This window comes from Pezoporus occidentalis, unplaced genomic scaffold (assembly GCF_034315485.1).
Source record: "Pezoporus occidentalis ecotype Australia unplaced genomic scaffold, CSIRO_AGI_Poc_V1 ctg159, whole genome shotgun sequence".
Classification (NCBI taxonomy): Eukaryota; Metazoa; Chordata; class Aves; order Psittaciformes; family Psittacidae; genus Pezoporus; species Pezoporus occidentalis.
The window spans coordinates 236057-253452 of NW_026913415.1; the positions used below are offsets into that span (position 1 = coordinate 236057).

Genomic DNA, 17396 nt, shown 5'->3' on the forward strand with positions numbered 1-17396 from the left:
AAACTTGTAGTGCTGATTTCATAATACCACACCTGCTTTGCAAGAAAGTCCTCACCCACCTGCACTGCTTTGGTGTGCTCTTAAATATACAATTAACTGGCCTGTAGCAAACATTTATTCAAAACCCTTTTGCGTTTTCAATGTAAGCAACAGGTCAGCCATACTAACTGCTAACAGATTAATCCTGCCTCCAGGAGAGGCAAACTAAAGGAGTCTGCTGGAACTAGCTACACCAGGAAAGAGCTCACATCCTTCCCACACAGTGACCCACAGCATCACAGGGAGTGTAGGCAAGACTTCCCAGGCACCCCACGCTGCCAGGAAATACTTATTCATTTCAGGCACACAGGTGAAGTCCTCAGTACCAAAACATCATTAACCCTGACTCCAAGAAGCTCTCTGGTCACGCCAACACCCACACCAAGAATCATCACCACACATGTTCACTGGGTCCCAGCAAGCAACTCCCCCCTTCTCCAGTCCCAGATCCTCCCTCCCACCTCCATACAAGCCAAGCCCATCACCTGGCAGGATGTCACATTTGCTTTTTGTGACAGGCGTGGTGCAGACTCCACTGAAATCCAAAGAGTTGTCCAACATTGCATTTATCCGGCGGAATATATTTGCATTGCTGCAAGTGGAGAGTGCAGGGGCACTAGGGCTATCCCAGCAGTCCTTTATGCTCCTCCCAGGATCTTCTTTCTGGTGAAAAAGAAAGAATATTGGTGTCAAGCAGGCTACTACTCACCACTTAGTTCTCAACACCTTGTGGGAAGTCTGGATTGCCTCCAAGACTAACATTAGCTTTAGCTCCAGGTCTTAGCAACACCCAAGTGCAATTCTTAGTATTAAAGAAACAATTAATCAAATGGGTCAGCAATTTGTCAGCACAGCTCATGAGACCTGCCCCAGCCACAGCAGGTACCAATGCACCATGGCTGGGATGAACTTCAGACTAACAGCCACAGCACACAAGCTAGTTTGGTTGCTACCATGAGCTCTCTGCTGCTTCTGACCAGCACATCACAGCAGTAAAGTGGAGATCTTACTAACCTTCATGTGGCTTCTCCCCAGAATCAGCCTCCTGACACTGAGGGACTAGAGGAATGCTTACAGTGAAGGAAGCCACCATGAAAAGCCACAGTAGCTCCTCCAGTGCATGGCTCCCACCCATGCTTGGGAGCTCTGAATGTCTTGGAATGGCCCAAGCCAGTAGCCAAGCAATCACTTCAGAAAGCAGACTTGCAAACACGTGGCTTCCCAGGCAATTAAACAGCCCCAAATCCTGTGGTTTCCCTCGGGAAGGCAGAAAAATCAAATCCTGATCTTCCCTTCTACCTAAAAGCAGCAGCTCCCAACCACAGAGGGAGGTTACCCCAAACCAGCTTTGCTTCAGCACAACCCTCCACAGCCACCAATCTACCAGCACTGAGGTTTTGGGTCCATTGCAAGCCACCACAGCTCCTGTAAAACCATCAGAGCTCTGCATGATAAAGATCAACCCCTTCCTGCTTTTACTGCTGGTCCAGAGAACCAGCTAGAGTAGCTGCTTCCTCCAGCTCTTCTTGCAAGCCACTTCTGCATCCAAGCCTGTTTCAGTGCAGCTGCACGGCATTCCAGCCTCTGCCAACTTAAAAGCCTCTAAACTTAATCTCTAAGCAGCATTTCTGGACTGAGGGCCAGTCTGCCTGCCACCCAAAAGCCACTGCAGCACAACTCTGCTCCTGAACATGCTGAGCAAACGCTATCACTGGCAATTAAGACCCACGTTAAAGAGAACAGCAGAAAGACACAACCTTGCCAGTTCTGGCCTCCAGAGCAGAATCCTTGCATTAAGCAAATCGAGTTAAAGCCAGATTCAAAGACCTGAACTGCAGCAGGGCTGGCAAATGAGCGCCTGCTCCTCCCAGAAACATGCAAACCTATACCTCTAAACTGGGCCATTTGTACTTGTCAAGGAGATATTTAATACATCTACCTTCTGTATGCAGTCCTGCATGTGGTTTGGGCCTGACTTCCCTGACACTTATCCTCCAGCTCAGCCACTGGCAAGCCTGAAACACCGACCTGGTTTTCCTTCCAGAAGATCCCTTACCAAGCTTTCCAGTATGCAGCCTATGGCAGGTCTAAACCGAATTTCACATGCACACAGGAACTTTAGCCCAGCCTAAGTGTGCAACTTGCAGCTCCCCCCTAAACCCTGTCATTAGGGGCAATTTTACTGCTACAATGCACGATGTGATAGTTTTCCTCCACACAGAGAGCATGTAGCTAAAAAAACAAAGAGAACCCTTTCCTGGAAGGAGCAGGAAAAAGTTGCTGAGCTGTCAACACACACGATGCCTCCAGGCAGGACCCGAACAATTGATTCAGGATCTCAGACCCTTAAAAGACTATTAACATCTACTCAGTACAGGGTCCCGGATCTTTTATCTATTGAGCGGCTCAGCCCACCCCCAGGAAAGGTCCTGGCATTCTGTGGGCACAATGCAGGAGCATTCACAAGCCAAGAGGAAAACATGGAGGGCTGAAGACGAGCTTCAGGCAGGAGAAAACAGGCAGAGCAAGCTTTAAGTCATCTTTATAAAAAGCAGCTGAGGAAGCTGAAAAAGCTATAAATTGAGCTGAAAGAAACTCAATTTAATAAAGTACTGCCAGTTATCTTGAATAAAAAGTGCCACATTAGGTGTCTTTGGCACCGGGGTGAAACTCCGTATTCCACCCCTGTTACTGCTAAAGAACCACCCCCAGCAGGAGGGAAGGCATTTCCCTCAGAGTTCGTGCTAGCAAGACAAAAATAAACCCGAGCAGCAAACCAAATGCCTGTCCTGTTCCTGCTCAGTTCCCAAAACTGGCAGCACCGGTGCTGCTACAAACAAGAGCAGAAAACAGTAAGAGTACAGCCAAGAATCTCCAAGAACATTCCTTCCACTTACAGCACTTTTACCCTTAAGACTGTCAAGTATATCCTAGAGATACAGCAAGCATCCCAGACGCAGGAGCTGGCATCCAATCCCTCGGAGGAAGTGGCTTGTGTCTACACCTCCCCTTGGTAAAGCTCCTCCCTAAATCCCTAAAACAGAGGTACTCCTTTGAGCCGATCTCCTCAGATCTTCAAAGCATACAGGGCCCAAACTATTCAGCAGCCTGGATAGTCCCTTGGAAAGGGTGTGCAAATGTGTAACTGGAGAATACATCCATAGCCTTTAGTCTCAGCAAATAAAGCACAGGGAAATATCACACCTGAGGCTGCATCCTCCAGAACCTGCTCTGTTCCCACATCCCCAGGCCAAGACAAGCAAAGGAGCACTCAAGCCCAGCAAGGATTCACTTCCAGTGCTCCATCTTGAAGGATTTCACAACAGTTAAACTCACATAGGCTTCTCTGGCAGTCCTCCATACAGCAGCAGCAGTTACAGCCCAGGCACAGAGCTGGTGATCCCCTGCTTCAGTATCACAGACACAGCAAGGTGAACCTCAGACAGTAGTCCACTCGATCCTGGCTCAGCTAAACCCTCAGGCAAGAACCCATGTCCATGCAGGAAGATGCATCCGCAGGATGCTATGAGGATTTGAAGAGGGACTGTCGGGCTCCAGACACTTCTATCATTCCAAAAGCCATCAGAGATGTCCAACGTGAGTGGAAATGAAGGCACCTCCACAGCTCTGAGGCAGACTAACCTGCAGGAAACCTACAGATAATGAAATCCCAGGGCTAGGCAGAACCCACAGCAGCCCCACACAGGATCAGGATACCCTGTTCCTCAGGGAAGTCATTAAACACAGCTCAGCTGCTGGTATGGCCAAGATCTGCATTAGCTCCTTGAGACTACTCTGCAGCAGAGAAGGCTTCTCCACAGCAGCTACCACTCAGCCTTTGCTTTTGACATCTTTTGTCAAAATCCCACCGAGGCAGCACCAAGCCAATGCCCAAAGGGGTTCTCAGCACTGCATCTACAGCCAAAGGGGCCTTGAACCCCAAGACAACATGTAAGATGCTGTTAAAATGGTGCCAGTCTCAACATAATCAAGCCAAGGTAACTCCATGCTTTGATGAAAGGCAGCTCTTAAAAGTCCTTTTGTACTGGTAAATTTCATTTCCCAAGCTGAAGTCAGCTACACCAGTTTAAAGCATAATATTGGTGTAACTGCTCCTACCAAGCAGCAGCACTCATCAAACAACACCCCCACCAGCACAGGGGGAGGGTTAGGGTAGCCTGCACCACACTCACAAAGGGCGAGCTTCAGCAGCTTCTCCAAGGTTCAAGATGGGGAGGTCTGGGAGACACCTGACTGGAATCAAGGTTGGAAGGGATTTTGATGGTAGCACTTTACAGGGGGGTGCTGACTTCAGAACAGCACCGATTTCACCAGAACTCCTGTCTCTCAGGAAGCTCCCCTGTCAAGGCACCTACTTTATGGTATTCTTTTTATGAAACAAGACATTTTGAAGCCCTCACTCAAGCAACACCACAGCTGTGTGTTTCAGCACATTATAAAAGCAGAACAAGGTCTCATTTGGTTTAGGAAGACTTGCTGTTTAGGGAAGCTGCAGCAAAGCAACAGAATCCTCAAAATCCTCAGAAAGCCCAGATTCCACCCTTGGCATACCCAACCTGAGCCCTCAGCAGCACCCCAGCTGCAGCACATATCATCACCCTGCCACAAAAGCAGCTGCAACGAGTGATAATTGGGTTTAGCTGGGGAATACAGGAGGGTAGAAATAAACACGCTTTTCAGAAAGCCTCTTGGCCACACAGCACAACCAGGGACCTAGTCTCCTGGGTCACCAGCAAAGCTCTGTTTTGCTACACGGGGCTCACAGTCACCTGTTTAAGTATAAAACAGCAGCTCCGTTTGCTCTGTATGCTAAAAAGAAGAGCTCAGAAGCACTCGGAACCACCTGCTGCCAAGCAAGCCCAGGAGCACCTCAGCCAAAACACACCCACCACCAGGAACCAGAGCTCAGCACCTGCAGCTCAGGTCACCCCTAATACCCTGCCATGAGGGCACCCACGGGCACCATACGCTCCCCGAACTGGGACCACTGGGTTTCTTCCAGTGCCAGCTTCACCCCTGCAGGTGGCAGGGGGCTGCTGATGGGCTCCCTGAGGCGAAGCTCCCTCAGAGGCCGCTGTTCTCTCAGGGCACGGAGCCACCGCACCTCAGGGCGCCACGCAACAGCGGGACCCGGCTCCGGAGGAGGAAGGGGGGCGAGCGGGGACTCATCCCGCGGCTCCCCCCGCCCCGGAGCCGGTCCCCGCGGGTGCGCTGAGGGCCGGGCCCCCATCCCCGCTCCGCCACCACACGGGCGAGGAAAGGGAATCACCTCAGCGCCGCTCCCGCCCCCCACAACGCCGCCAACGTGTGAAACCACGTGACGGGGGAGTCCTTAAAGGGGCCGCGCCCGCCGCCTCGGCTCCGTGAGGCACCGGGCCCGCCGGCACGTGTCCCTCCCGGTCTCCCCCCACCTCTCACCGGCGGGAAGGCCATGGGCGGCGCTGCGGGCGGGCGGATCCCGGAGGGGAGGGGAAGGAAGCGGCAGCAGCGGGGAGCCCTGCCCGCCCCGCCGGCTTTTATGTGCGACCGCCCCGCCGGGTTGGGGTGGGGGGGGGGAACGCTGCTGAAGGGAGGGGCCACAGCGCATGCGCGCGGGGCCCGCCCGCCGCGTGGAGCGCGCCACTGCCCCCCTCAAGCTGCTCCTCCCGTGTCCCGGCGTGCTCCGCGCGGGCGCGGCTCCCGCTCTCCTCACGACGCCCGGCGCGGTCCCGGCTTCCGGGGCCCCCTCACGGCCGGGGGCGGCGCCCGCGGGGTTACGGCGGGGAGCGGGGGCGGGGAGCGGGGGCTGCCGCCGGCCCGGCCCGTGCCGGAGCGGGGTTTTCCCGGGGGGAACGAGCCGGTGGCGCCCGGCGCTTCCTGGAGCGGCCGCTGCGGGCAGGGGCCTCTCACGGGCCAGAAGCGCAGAGGGGGTTCCGCTGGGGGCCGCCTCGCCCTGCGTGTTCCGGGTCAGCCCTTCCCGTGCTCGCTGCCGGCCGCGGCCGCAGGGCAGCCGGGGCTCTCCGAGCCCGCCCAGCCCGTGCTGCAGCAGGCACTTTTCCACCTCTTTTTGCCTTTGTAATCCCAGTTCGGAGATGAAAACCTCCCCAGGGCTGGCGCCAGGGATCCCTCCCGTGACACTGCAGAATAGACCCGGCCCTGATGCTGCAGGCGTTTCTGCCGTCAAAGCACGAGCTATTCCACTTGGAATAAATAGCTGGAAACCTCCCAGGACTCCTTAGATCCCTGGATAGCACCGAACGCCTCCTGTCCCCCTCTGCAGGGCACCTGTGTCCATGTGGGGTTTTCTCCAGCAGCCCTGGGGGACTCGTGTTCCCATTTGCTAGTCCCCTGATGTCCCCAGTGCTGCCCCAGGGGGGCTGGCAGAGGCCAGCGTGGGGCAGTTCGGGGCTGATCTGGCTGCTGCGCGCACAGAGCAGAGCAGGGGAAGGGAGCGGGTTTGAGACGAACTTTATTGGGAGATCCTGGCCATAATAAATAAGGGTTACACTGGGAGATGGGGAGAGGGGCTGGGGGCTGGAGCCAGAACCACCCTTCTGAGCGGGACATCACTCTGCATCCTGTATGCCCCATATGGCTCCGTCCTCCCAGCAGTGAAGCTGGCCCAGGGGTCACTGCCTGCTGCCCCTCCGGGGACCGGAGCAGGGGATAACCCAGCAGGAATCAGGGCAAGGAGTGTTTTGGGGAGCAGTGTGGGGCAGAGCAGGGTGGGAGGGCAGGGCCTGGCTGTCACTGCGCCAGGGCCTGGATGATGTCCTTCACCAGCATGGTGCCGATAACCATCTTCTCGCTGTTGACGGTCAGCTGGGCCGCAGCACCCTCCCATCGCTCCAGGGTGATGAGCACGAGGCTCCCGCTCGTCATCGTCTTGGCTGCGAACCTGCCCACCGGTGAACATAGGGTTCAGGGTGAGCTGTCCCCCTCTCACTCTCCTGCCCCCAGGATGCTCCGGTGGGAACCAGCGAGGCATCCTCCACGCCCAGCCACCATCACATGTGGGTTCATGCAGGCTTTTTGTCCCAAAGCAAGCCCTGAGCGCCCCTGCTGCGGTTGGTGTGGGACGGGAAGGTGACAGCACTACCTGTACTCGTTGTTGGCACCGCAGGGCACGCGGCCCACGTTGGCAGCTGAGGTCACTTGCTGGACGATAGCGTGGTCGCTCCGGCACTTCTCGGGCAGCGTCAGCTTCTCTGTGATCTCGCTCATGCCCGTCAGCTTCCCTGGAGCGGGCAGCAGAGGCACCTGCCTGTCTCTGGCCACGCATCCAGCAGCCCTGTGCTTGCCAGGCCCTGTTTTGGCATTCCCAGACCAAGCCCCTCCAGCTGCCAGCTCCCTGCATCTCTGTCCCCCATGACATCCCAAGCTGCCTGCCCTGCTTGCTCCTCTCCAGCCTAGCTGGAAAAACCTTCTTCCACAACCCTTACTGGGCTCATTCCTGTGTCCCTGCCCAGTGGCAGCGTTCCTGGGGACAGGCTCGTCCAGTCACCAGCAGCAATGGGGCCAGGTGCCACAGGGCACCGAGCACCCACCGCTTAGCACAGACCCCTGTCTGCTGCTCCTCCAGGAGCAGGGGGATGCTGGGCCAGGGTGTCCCCATCACTGGGAGCACCAGGGTGGCATGAGTCCTCCACGGTGTGTGGGGACCTGGTGGGGCCACCCTGGTGCCAGGGCAGTCACTGCAGGGGGACGAGGGGGCAGAGCTAGTCTATGGACCTGCCAACAGGCCACTTACCCTCGCCTGGCTGTGCGAGGTGCTCTAGGGCCATGGTGAGAGCAGCAGAGGGGACAAAATGGGGCATGAACATTGGCACTGGGGCAGTGGGTGCCTGTGCAGCCCCTGTCCCTGTCCCCCACTCACCCTGCTCCTTCTTGAATTCGTTCTCGCTCATGAAGACAGGGGCCATGAGCTCCCCCACGGGCGGCTGGATGGAGACGTAGAAGTGGCGCGTGTGGGTGCTGGGGAGACAGGCAGGTGAGGGGGGCACATGCTCAGAATGTCCCTTCTTGTGTCCCGCTTCCCATCCCTGCCCTGGGCAGGCAGTGGCTGGAGGGAAACTGAAGCACATAAGGCCTTGGGAATAGGGGGAAGTCAGGCTGCACCTGGGGCTGCTGCCACCTCCTTGTCTCCCCCCCAGTTTCTCCCCTCCCATGAAGGATCCAGGTGCCTGTCCTGCTATCCCCCATCCCCAGAGCACCCCTGGGACACTGGGCACTCACCACAGCTGGAAGTTGGCTGCCTGTGTGGAGTCGCAGAAGTCGATGCCCATCACCACGTTGGCCGTGTCCCCGGGCGCGAGGCGCTCTGAAACCACAGTGCTAACACTGCATCCCGTGTCCCCTCCACCAGCCAAGCCCTGTCCCCATTTACCCCTTCACAGCATCGCAACCGTGCCGTGCCCTACCGATCTCCGGGAACTCCTGGATCCTCATCCCGGAGAGCAGCTTGGGCTCACTGACCCGCAGGCTCTTCACCTCGGCGTCAGTGTTGTTGGAGATCTGGATGTGGACGGCCACCATGTGGGGGTCCCCCGGGAAGGGCCGGCGGCTGAAGCAGTACTCCACCGAGAGCCCCTCGCCCGCCATGCGGTGCAGCAGCTCGTAGGTCCTCACCGCACCGAACGCAGGGCTCAGCAGCTGCCAGGGGCCGAGGGGCTGGTGTGGGATGCTGACCCCCCAGCCTGCAGCCCCCATGGGGGACAGGGGTCCTGGGACACCCCAGGAAGGGCATGGGGGACACTTACAGTGGGTGTCAGGGACGTGTCAGTGAGCGTGAGGCCCTCCAGGTCAGTCACCAGGCTGGTGGAGATGACGCTGCTGGAGGGGATGGGCTGGGGAGGAGGGGGGGTGACTGCAGGGGTGGGGGGAAAGGGTTAACAGAGCTCTGATGAGTCACAGTCCTATGGGGACTACCCCATTAGCCCCATGGGACAGCCGCATGGGGACAATCCTGTAGGAACAACCCCAAAGGCACAGCCCCCTGTCCCACAGCCACCCTCTGGGGACAAGGACTGCCCACCCCACTGGTCCTTGTCCCAGTTCTGCAGCTCCCAGAGGGCCGGTGGGGCCCTGACCTCAGTGACTGTTCCTCAGTTCCCCCGGTGCCACTGGCACAGCCACCCCGTGTGCCCTGGGCAGACACTCACAGTCATCCAGGTCGAGCAGGGAGATCTCCTTGGGGCCGGCCCTGCTTCTGGGGGGCTGCGAGGGGCAAAGAAGTGGGGGGGTGTAAGCGGGGAGTCCAGGTGTCCCTGTGCTATCCCCAGCCCAGCCCGGCCCTCACCGCCTTCCTCCGCTTGGCTTCTGCCTCGGAGCCCGACTCGGAGCCTGAGGAGCTGCTCTCAGAGGTGCTGGCCTCCTCTGATGAGGTCTCGGCATGGCCCTTCCTCCCCGGAGCTGCCTTCTTCTTCTTGGCCTTCTTTGTCCCCTCCTCTTCCTCCTCATCCTCGCTGGGGCTGTGGGGAGGGCCTGGCTCAGGGGAGGCAGGGGTTTGGCCGGGGCACCCCACTTTCCCAGGGGGTACCTGCCCGCACTCCCCGCAGCTGCCTGCCGGGAGCCTTCCTTCTCCTTCCTCTTCGGCCTCTTCTCCTCCTCCTCCTCCTTGTCCTCAGACTGCTCCCCGCTGCCTTCCTCCTCCTCTTCCTCCTCTTCCTCACTGCCAGAGCTGGAGCTGGAGCTGCTGGAGCTGCCGCTCTCCTCACTGACAGACTCAGGCTCTGCAGGCAGGGGGCACGGCTCAGCCCTGCTGCTGCATCCCCCCCACGGCCCCACAGCTCCCTGCTGCATCCCATTGCATCCCCCCCCAGCCTCCCACTGCATCCCCACACCCGCTGCTGCCTCCCCCCCACCCTGCTGCACCCCTGCACTGCATGCTCTTCACGGCATGCTCCCTCTGCATCCCTGTATCCCTGTGTCCTTCTACTGCATCCCTGAGCCATCCCTCCGTGTCCCCTGCCATGTCCCCACCATGATGGGATGTCCCTACGGCAGTGTCCCCTGCCCCATGCCCTGCCATGCCACTGGGTCCTCACCACTGTCCGCTGACTCCGTGGGCCCTGACTCCCCATCTGAGTCGGAGTAGAAAGGTTTCTCTGCCTTCTCCTTCCTCTTCTCCCGGCTGGTGCACTTGGTCCACTCCGGAACCTGCCAGAACAGGGCTGATGGAGCGGGGCCATTGCCCACGGGTGGGGGCCCCAAACAGCAGTCCTTGTCCCTCCCCTTCCTGTGCCCCAGTGGGGTGTGGGCACCTTCCTGCACCCTCTGAAGACCTTGAGATGACACCGCTGCCTTGGCCCCCATGCACCCAGCACCTTGGGATGCTCCACGCACCTCCACGTTCCTCACAGAGGGGTCAGGGGCCTCGTCCGGCCAGTCAGGCAGCTCCTGGTAGCCCACAGCCTTGGCGTTGAGCAGGTGGGACAGGGAGCCCAGCTGGAAATGGTCCCGATCTAGGGCAGGGTGAGAGGGGGCAGCAGCTCAGGGGTGGCCATGCAGCACCGTGCCGACAGCTGGCCCTGTGTCCCCATGGCCTGTGACCAGTGGGGGTACCTTTGAAGGAGGACTCCAAGATGGGAGCAGGCTTTTGGGCCAGGAAGAGCTTCTTGGCGTATTTGTTGAGGGCCCCGCTCTTCTCAGTGGGCACGATGAGCTGGCGGATGAAGCGGGCCCGGTCGCGGATGTCGTAATTCTGGTCGTACTTCGCCAAGTTGAGGACATACTGGGTCAGCAGCTTGCTCTGCACCAGAGGACGTGCTCAGGGCCAGCTTTTCCCTCCACACTGGGGAAACTGAGGCGCATTGTTGGGCCACGTCACCGGTACCTGCTTGGAGTTGGTCAGGTAGAGCTTTGCTGCCAGGTTGATGACCTGCAACTTGACGATGTCCTCCTCGTTGGTGAAGGACTTGGCCATCTTGCGCAGCACGTCGGGTGCGATCTTGGGCACGTGCTCGCAGTACTCGCCGATGAGCCACAGGATGCTGGCCCGCGCCATCGGCACCTGCAAACGGCCCCGCGCACGTGGCACCGCTGCCGCTGCCCTGGGCCCATGGGTCCCGCAACGTCCCGACCCACCTGGATGTTGTCAGTGAGCTTGGCCATGTGCTTGATGATCTCGCTGTGCTGCGCCGGCTGCATCTGCAGCAGCTTTTTGATGACCACCACGGATTCGGCCACCACCAGCTCTGCAGGCAGAGACCTCGGCCTCAGTGGGGTCCTGCCCCGAGGGCGATGGAGCCCCTGTTTGGACCCCACCGCAGGCACTCACCGTCCCGGTTGGAGAGGAGCTGGACCAGGCCGTTGAGGCAGGTGTCCCGCACCTTCCCGATGTTGGTGGCACAGCGCCCGATGGCTTGGATGGTGGCTGCCACAAAGTCCTTGTCCATGCTGCGGATGTAGGTCTGTGCAGGCATGGGGGACACACACACATGACATGTCACCCACCTGCCGGTGCTGGGCATGTCCCCATGTGATGGTCACACGTTTGGGTTCTTTGGAACCATCCATGGGGTTGGCATGGCCTCAGCCCACTCCTGCTGGTAGGGCCTCCTCCATCCCCTCCGTGGTGAAGTTTGTGCACCCAGAGCCATGTGGGGTGGCACCCCAGTGGCCTCAGGATGACCATGGCATACCTGGAACTCCCGCAGGATAGTGGAAATGTTGGTCTCATTGGCCAGGTTGGTGAGGACCTCCAGCTGCAGGAAAGAGGAAGAGATGAGCATCAGAGGGGCATGGTGCTGGGGCACAGGGTCCTGCCTGTCCTCCTGTCCCCAGGCTGTGGAGGACAGCTGCCCCACAGGGAAGGGCTCTGTGAAGCCCCAAAGCAGTGATAGGTTCTACTGGGTGTTTCCAGCTCACCTTGAGGATCTTGATTTGTGTGGGGTCCGTGGAGCGGATGTAAAAGCTCTTCAGGTACGGCTCAAACATCCCCTGCATGCAGAGCCAGTGGCATTAGTGCCATCCCTGTCCCCTCCTTGCCAAGGCCACCCTGGTGACCCTGCTGGCTTGCCCTCATTCAGCTCCAGAGTCAACAGGGCAACTCTCCCACACTGAGTCCGAGCCTCACCCGCCGTTTGATGGACATGGTGGCCACGTTCTGCAGCACGACATACTGCACCTCGCTGCAGGAACAAAGAGAGGACACCATCAGTGGGGCAGAGCCAGACCCCCCCAGCTGGTCCTGTGAAGATGGGGCAGGCCCAATCACCAAGCTGGTGCCACCATGACGCTGCCACCCAATGTCTGGCTTGGGCCAGGCCAATCTGTTTTGGTGATTCACCCCAAGCTGATGTCCCTGCAGGGTTGGGCTTTATGGGGGCTCTCTCCTAGGGTCTTGAGGCTTCTGATGGGTCCCACCAACCAGGTGGTGGGGTAGGGAACCACTGTAACCCAGACCTGTGACTCCACAGACCTGTGACCACAGACCTGTGACTCCGCAGGAGCCGCACCAGCGCCTTGGCGATGACCCCAACCTCTGCCTTGGGTGCCAGGTGGAAGTAGAGCTGTGCCACGGCCATCACCACCTGCGGGGACACATCCAAGCGTCAGCCAGTGGGTACAGGGACACCCTGAGGGATGGCTGTGTCCCCCACAGCACCCGGGGGAAGCCTGACCCTGGGTGTCCCTCAAGCACCTCGGTGGCTCCTTGGCCGGTGGGGACATCATAGGCCCCAGCTGATGGACACCATTGGTAGCCTCAGGGGATGGAGAGTGGGGGGCTCACCGCAGCATTGCGGCTCTGCAGCAGGGGTTTGGTGTTGCGCAGGAGCAGGCGGTGGTCAGGATCCATGACATACGGCTTGCGCTTGGCCAGTGAGGCCGCCTCTGCCTTGGGGTCCTTGGTGTCCTCCTCCTCGGAGCCATAGAAAGCTTTCTCGGCGCTCTCCTCCAGCAAGGACTCCTGTCAGGAGGTGGGACACCTTACACCCCCCCAGCAGCACCCCTCCTTTCACCCCACCTCTCCAGGGGCTCCAAGGGCACCCTGAGGATCCCACGCTCACGTTCTGGTTGGGGCTGAGAAACTGGGTGCGTGCGTAGCGGGTGAGCATGTTGATGATGACCACCTGCCCCCACTCCTCCACGTCGATGAGCAGGTTGCAGAGCTTGCGGTAGTTCTTGTGGATGAGGTCAATGCGCTCCGGGCACACCTCCTCGAATGCCATCACCACGCTGCCGGCCACCAGCTGTGGAGGGAAAGCCCAGGGTGATTCACCAGGGTGGTGGCATCTTTGTCCTGGTGCTGGCTTGATGGGGATGGTGGCATCCCCGTGAGAATGGGGATGGGATGGCAGCTCAGTGGAGCTGGTGGGATCCCCATGAGGGTATTGGTCTGTTGGGGACAGCAGGGTTCACGCAAGGACTCCAGCTCTGCAGGGCTGGCTACATTCCCATGAGGATGCTGGTTTGGTGGAGATGGCTCCCTCTGGATCAGTGCGGCTGGTGGCATCCCCATGAGGATGCTGGCTTGGTGGGGACAGTGACCCACAGAGTTGTTGGCTCTGGGAATAGCTGCATCCCTGCACCATCAAGTGTTGGATCAGTGAGGATGGTGGCATCTGCAAGGATGGCTGCTTTCCCATGAGGGTGCCAGGTCAGGGGGCATGGTCATGTCCCCGGATTTAGGGGCAAGGGGGACCCGGCGCCCTGCTCACCGTGGTCTTGTCTGCCAACAGCTTCTCGATCACTTCGATGAGCTGGTCCTTCTGGTCTGAGTCAAGGCTGTGAGGGAAAAGCAGGGCAAGTGGGGCCAGAGCAACCCCCCATCCCTGCCTGTCCCTGCCTGCACTGCATGGCTGAGACCCTGCACCCTTGCTGATGCACCCAAAACTCAGCAGCTGAACCCCCATTACCTGTACAGCTTGGGGATGGCATGGGCGGCTGTCTTGCGCACATAGGGAGACATGTCTGAGGCGGCCTCCTTGATGGCCAGCATCATGATGGGCACGATGATGGGCACACGGATGCTGGAGAGGACGCGCAGGGCGCTGGCACGGATCAGCTGGTTGGGATCCTGTGGGGACATGCAGGGGCTGCAGTGCAGCCACGGGAGGCTTGCTGCTCCCCCAGGCTCCCCCTGGGTCCCCAGAGCAGCCCACCTTAAGTCCTCGCTGGAAGGTGGAGATGGAGAGCAAGGCCAGATCCTGCTGCTCCTCTGCATAGCGCACCAGGTAGACATACACCAGCTTCTTCACCTGTGAGGTGAAGGTGGTCAAGCCACCTCAGAGCCCTGCAGAACCCAGCCCGTCCTCAAGTCCTGCCTGCAGGTGAGGCACCAGTCCCTGGGGACACCGATGGATGCCACTGAGACCTTCCTCACCTCAATGTTCTTGCAGGCAACGTTTTTCACCACAGCTGGGAAGAGGTCGGAGGCGTTTTTACCCCGGGCGATCATCTAGGGGTTAAAGGAGCAGCATGACTCCGGCTGGCCAACACGGCACAGCACAGCTTGGCACCAGCAGCACCCACCCATCTAACACCCACCGCCACGATCCTCTTCATGGCCTCCAGCTTGAGCGAATCCTTGTTGCTATCAAGCATCTCCTTGAGGTCATCGTGTCTGTGCCATATGGGGCAAAAAAAAATCCCATTTTCCTTTTTTTGTCATTTTGAACCATCTTTAGTCTTTTTTTTTTTTTTGCTGCTCCCAGCCTGCCGCTGCCACCAGGGTGACAACAGAACCCTTCCCCATGCAATATTGATGGGGACAGGAACTGGGTTACAGCCAGGTGAAAGAGGAGATGGAGGGACCAGTGCAGCGCTGGCACCCAGCTCTGTCCCCATCCTGGGCACTGGGACAAGACCCTATCCCAGCCCAGCTGTGGTTGTTACACCAGGATGTTCCCACATCATTTTCCAGGGAGCAGGTGCCCATCAACAGCTCCATCCTGGCCTCACTGAGTGTGTCCCTTGTTCCATCCCTCATGGACACGATGGCATGGATGTGCCAGTGCATCCTGATGCAGAGCCCTTCCCTGGTCTGGGAAAATGCCACCAGTCTTTTCTAAGGCTGGTTGTCACCACTGTCCACTTTCCTAAGGGACATCTGTCCCAGCCAAACCGGGGGGACCTGTGCTGTGTCCACCCTCAGCAGCTGGGGGTGGCACCCATGGGGCGATGCTCATCCAGAGCCACCATCAATGGAGGGTGCAGGGGAGCTCCTTGGAGGGATCTTACCGCAGTGGTGGCCCGGCGCTGGTGGCCACGGCGGGCTTGGGGCCGGCGAGCAGCCGCAGCTCGTCGGCTTGCAGGGCGCTGTAGCAGGCGGGTTGTCCGGCCTCGGTGGCCAGCACCGGGCTTGTCACCTCCTCGGCTGTGTCACCACCCACCGGTGGCTTTGCCGGCCCAGCCGGTAGCTGCCGCAGCAGCTTCTGCACTGGTGGCAGGGACAGCATGGCTTTGGCCAGCAGTGGTGGCCCTGGGGATGGTGGCAGGGCTGTGGCCCTGCTCCTCCTCCTGGCACTGCCACTGAAACCTGACGTGGGGTTGGTGTTGGGTTGCAGACTTGCAACGCCCTTCCTGGTGGACAAGGCCACCCCAGGGTATCACATCCCAAGTGACACCCATCCTGCAGCAGGGCTCGGGGACACTGCAGGGAGCACCTTCCCCAGGGCCAGGGACCCCTGCACAGGCAGTGGGGTAGCACAATGGGACATCTGGGCTTGTGCCACCTGGGTGACACTTCTCTTGCACCATGCCTAGTTCACGGGGATGGTGGCAGAGGTGGTGTGGCCACACGGGCATGGGATCTGGTGAAGGGCAGTGATGGGGACACTGCCGGGGGCCAGGGATGGGTGGACACTGCCAGCATGGGGGACACTGATGGCATGTGACTGGAGGAACCTGGCCAGACTGGGGGACACTGCCAGGGTGGTCAGGGCTGAGGGATGCTGCCATACCAGAGAGTCCCAGTGGGGCAGGGTGGTGGGGACCCTGCTGGACTGGGGGACACTGATGGCAGGTCAGGGCTGGAAGGACACTGCCAGTAGGGGCGAGGGGACACTGCCAGACTTGGGGACAGGGGACCACTGCCAGGCTGGGGGACACTGACAGGGGGCCAGAGATGGGGGGACACTGCCAAACTGGGGGACAATGTCAGGGGCTCATGGAAGAGGTGGGACACTGTGAGACGGGGACACTGCCAGTGGCTCATGGATGGGGGACACTGCCAAATTGGGGAACACTTCCATCCTGGGGGATTGCCAGCAGGACAGGAATGAGGGGACACAGCCACCTTTGGGGACACTGGCAGTGAGTCAGGACTGGGGTGTCACTGCCACATTGGGGGACACTATTAGGCAGTAATGACTGGGGAGTCACTGCCGGACTGGGGACAATGCCAGGGGGTCAGAGGTGGGGGATACATCCAGCCAGGGGAACACTGCTGCATCATTAGGGAGGGGTCCAGGGATGGGGGACACTGCCTAAATGGGGGACACTGCCTAAATGGGGGACACCATCAGTGAGTCAGGGAGGGGTGACACTGCCAGCGGGCCAGGATGGAGGACACTGCCAGGGCAGGGGGGTCAAAGGGACCCCCATGTTCCTGCAGCTCCAGGGACTCCCCCTCTCCCAGCATCCCTGCCCCCTTTCCCCTAGCAGCCTGCCCCACACAGAGGTGACATTTCCCAGCTTCCCCCCCGCGCTTGGGACCCGGGGGGGGGGCGCAGTCACCGAAGAGCCCCCCAAAAGCTGCAGGAGCCAGCAGAGCGCATGGGGGGCACACGGTGCCTGTGTGCCTCCAGCCCAGGGGCGGGGGTGCAGTGTGTGCGGGGGGTCCCTACGCATCCTCCCCACCACACTGTCTCCAAAACCTCACCGTTTTCCCCCAGCAGCCTCCCTGGCCTTTGTAACCTGCAGTGGAGGTGGCGTGACCGCGTGCCCTGTCCCCATCCTCATCGTCATCCTCATCCCGTCCCCACTCCGCGGGCCATGGCCACCCCGCAGCCGGGTACCGGGCCCCCGCCGGGGACAGCGGCCAGGCCCCGCGCTGGCAGCCCCCGGCCCGGCTCCGCCGCTGTCCCCAGCTCCCGCCGCGTCCCCACCTCTTGTAGTCGGAGGAGAAGATGCCGCCGCTGGCGGGGTCGTGGCCGTACTCGGGCTCGCCCAGGCTGGAGGCCCCCCCCTTGTCCTCCCCGTAGGCCGGGCTGGCCGCCATGGCGGGGGATGCGGGCGGGATGCGGGCGGGATGCGGGTGGGATGCCGGGACTGATGTCAGCGTCATGCGGGGCCGGGACCGCCCAGCGCTGCCCGCGGCCCCCGGCCGCCGGGGATGCTCCGGGGACCGCGCCCGGCCTCCGTCGGGGGTCCCCAGCCACGCACCCCGCGCAGGGTCGGTGCCCGTCAGCGGC

At 60.0% G+C, this 17396-nt stretch overlaps 2 protein-coding genes across 5 annotated transcripts in view; both read right to left on the minus strand.

The window, feature by feature from the left end:
* The window catches only part of CPEB1 (cytoplasmic polyadenylation element binding protein 1), a 38675-nt gene extending 32996 nt beyond the window's left edge, over positions 1-5679 (minus strand). For 3 of the 4 annotated variants that reach the window (XM_062612071.1, XM_062612069.1, XM_062612068.1), the window contains exons 1-2: positions 5479-5608; positions 525-702 (exon numbers count right to left, since the gene is read on the minus strand). In XM_062612071.1, the coding sequence (XP_062468055.1) occupies positions 525-702; positions 5479-5493 (193 nt within the window). In that variant the 5' untranslated portion in view covers positions 5494-5608. Of the gene's footprint in view, positions 1-524; positions 703-5478 lie in introns of all 4 variants that reach the window. The other variant, XM_062612070.1, reaches the window with a different exon arrangement.
* An 811-nt stretch (positions 5680-6490) lies between these two features.
* AP3B2 (adaptor related protein complex 3 subunit beta 2) lies at positions 6491-17396 on the minus strand. The gene is made up of 27 exons (XM_062612076.1): positions 17091-17396; positions 14530-14605; positions 14366-14440; positions 14145-14240; positions 13899-14059; positions 13701-13767; positions 13050-13232; positions 12773-12949; positions 12475-12572; positions 12116-12170; positions 11908-11979; positions 11682-11744; positions 11318-11450; positions 11125-11234; positions 10874-11050; positions 10603-10789; positions 10384-10502; positions 10086-10197; positions 9578-9770; positions 9338-9509; positions 9201-9255; positions 8799-8905; positions 8460-8691; positions 8275-8359; positions 7916-8013; positions 7139-7277; positions 6491-6937 (listed from the first exon to the last, which is right to left on the minus strand). The coding sequence occupies exons 1-27, from the start codon at positions 17267-17269 to the stop codon at positions 6787-6789; spliced, it is 3372 nt and encodes a 1123-aa protein (XP_062468060.1). The 5' UTR covers positions 17270-17396; the 3' UTR covers positions 6491-6786.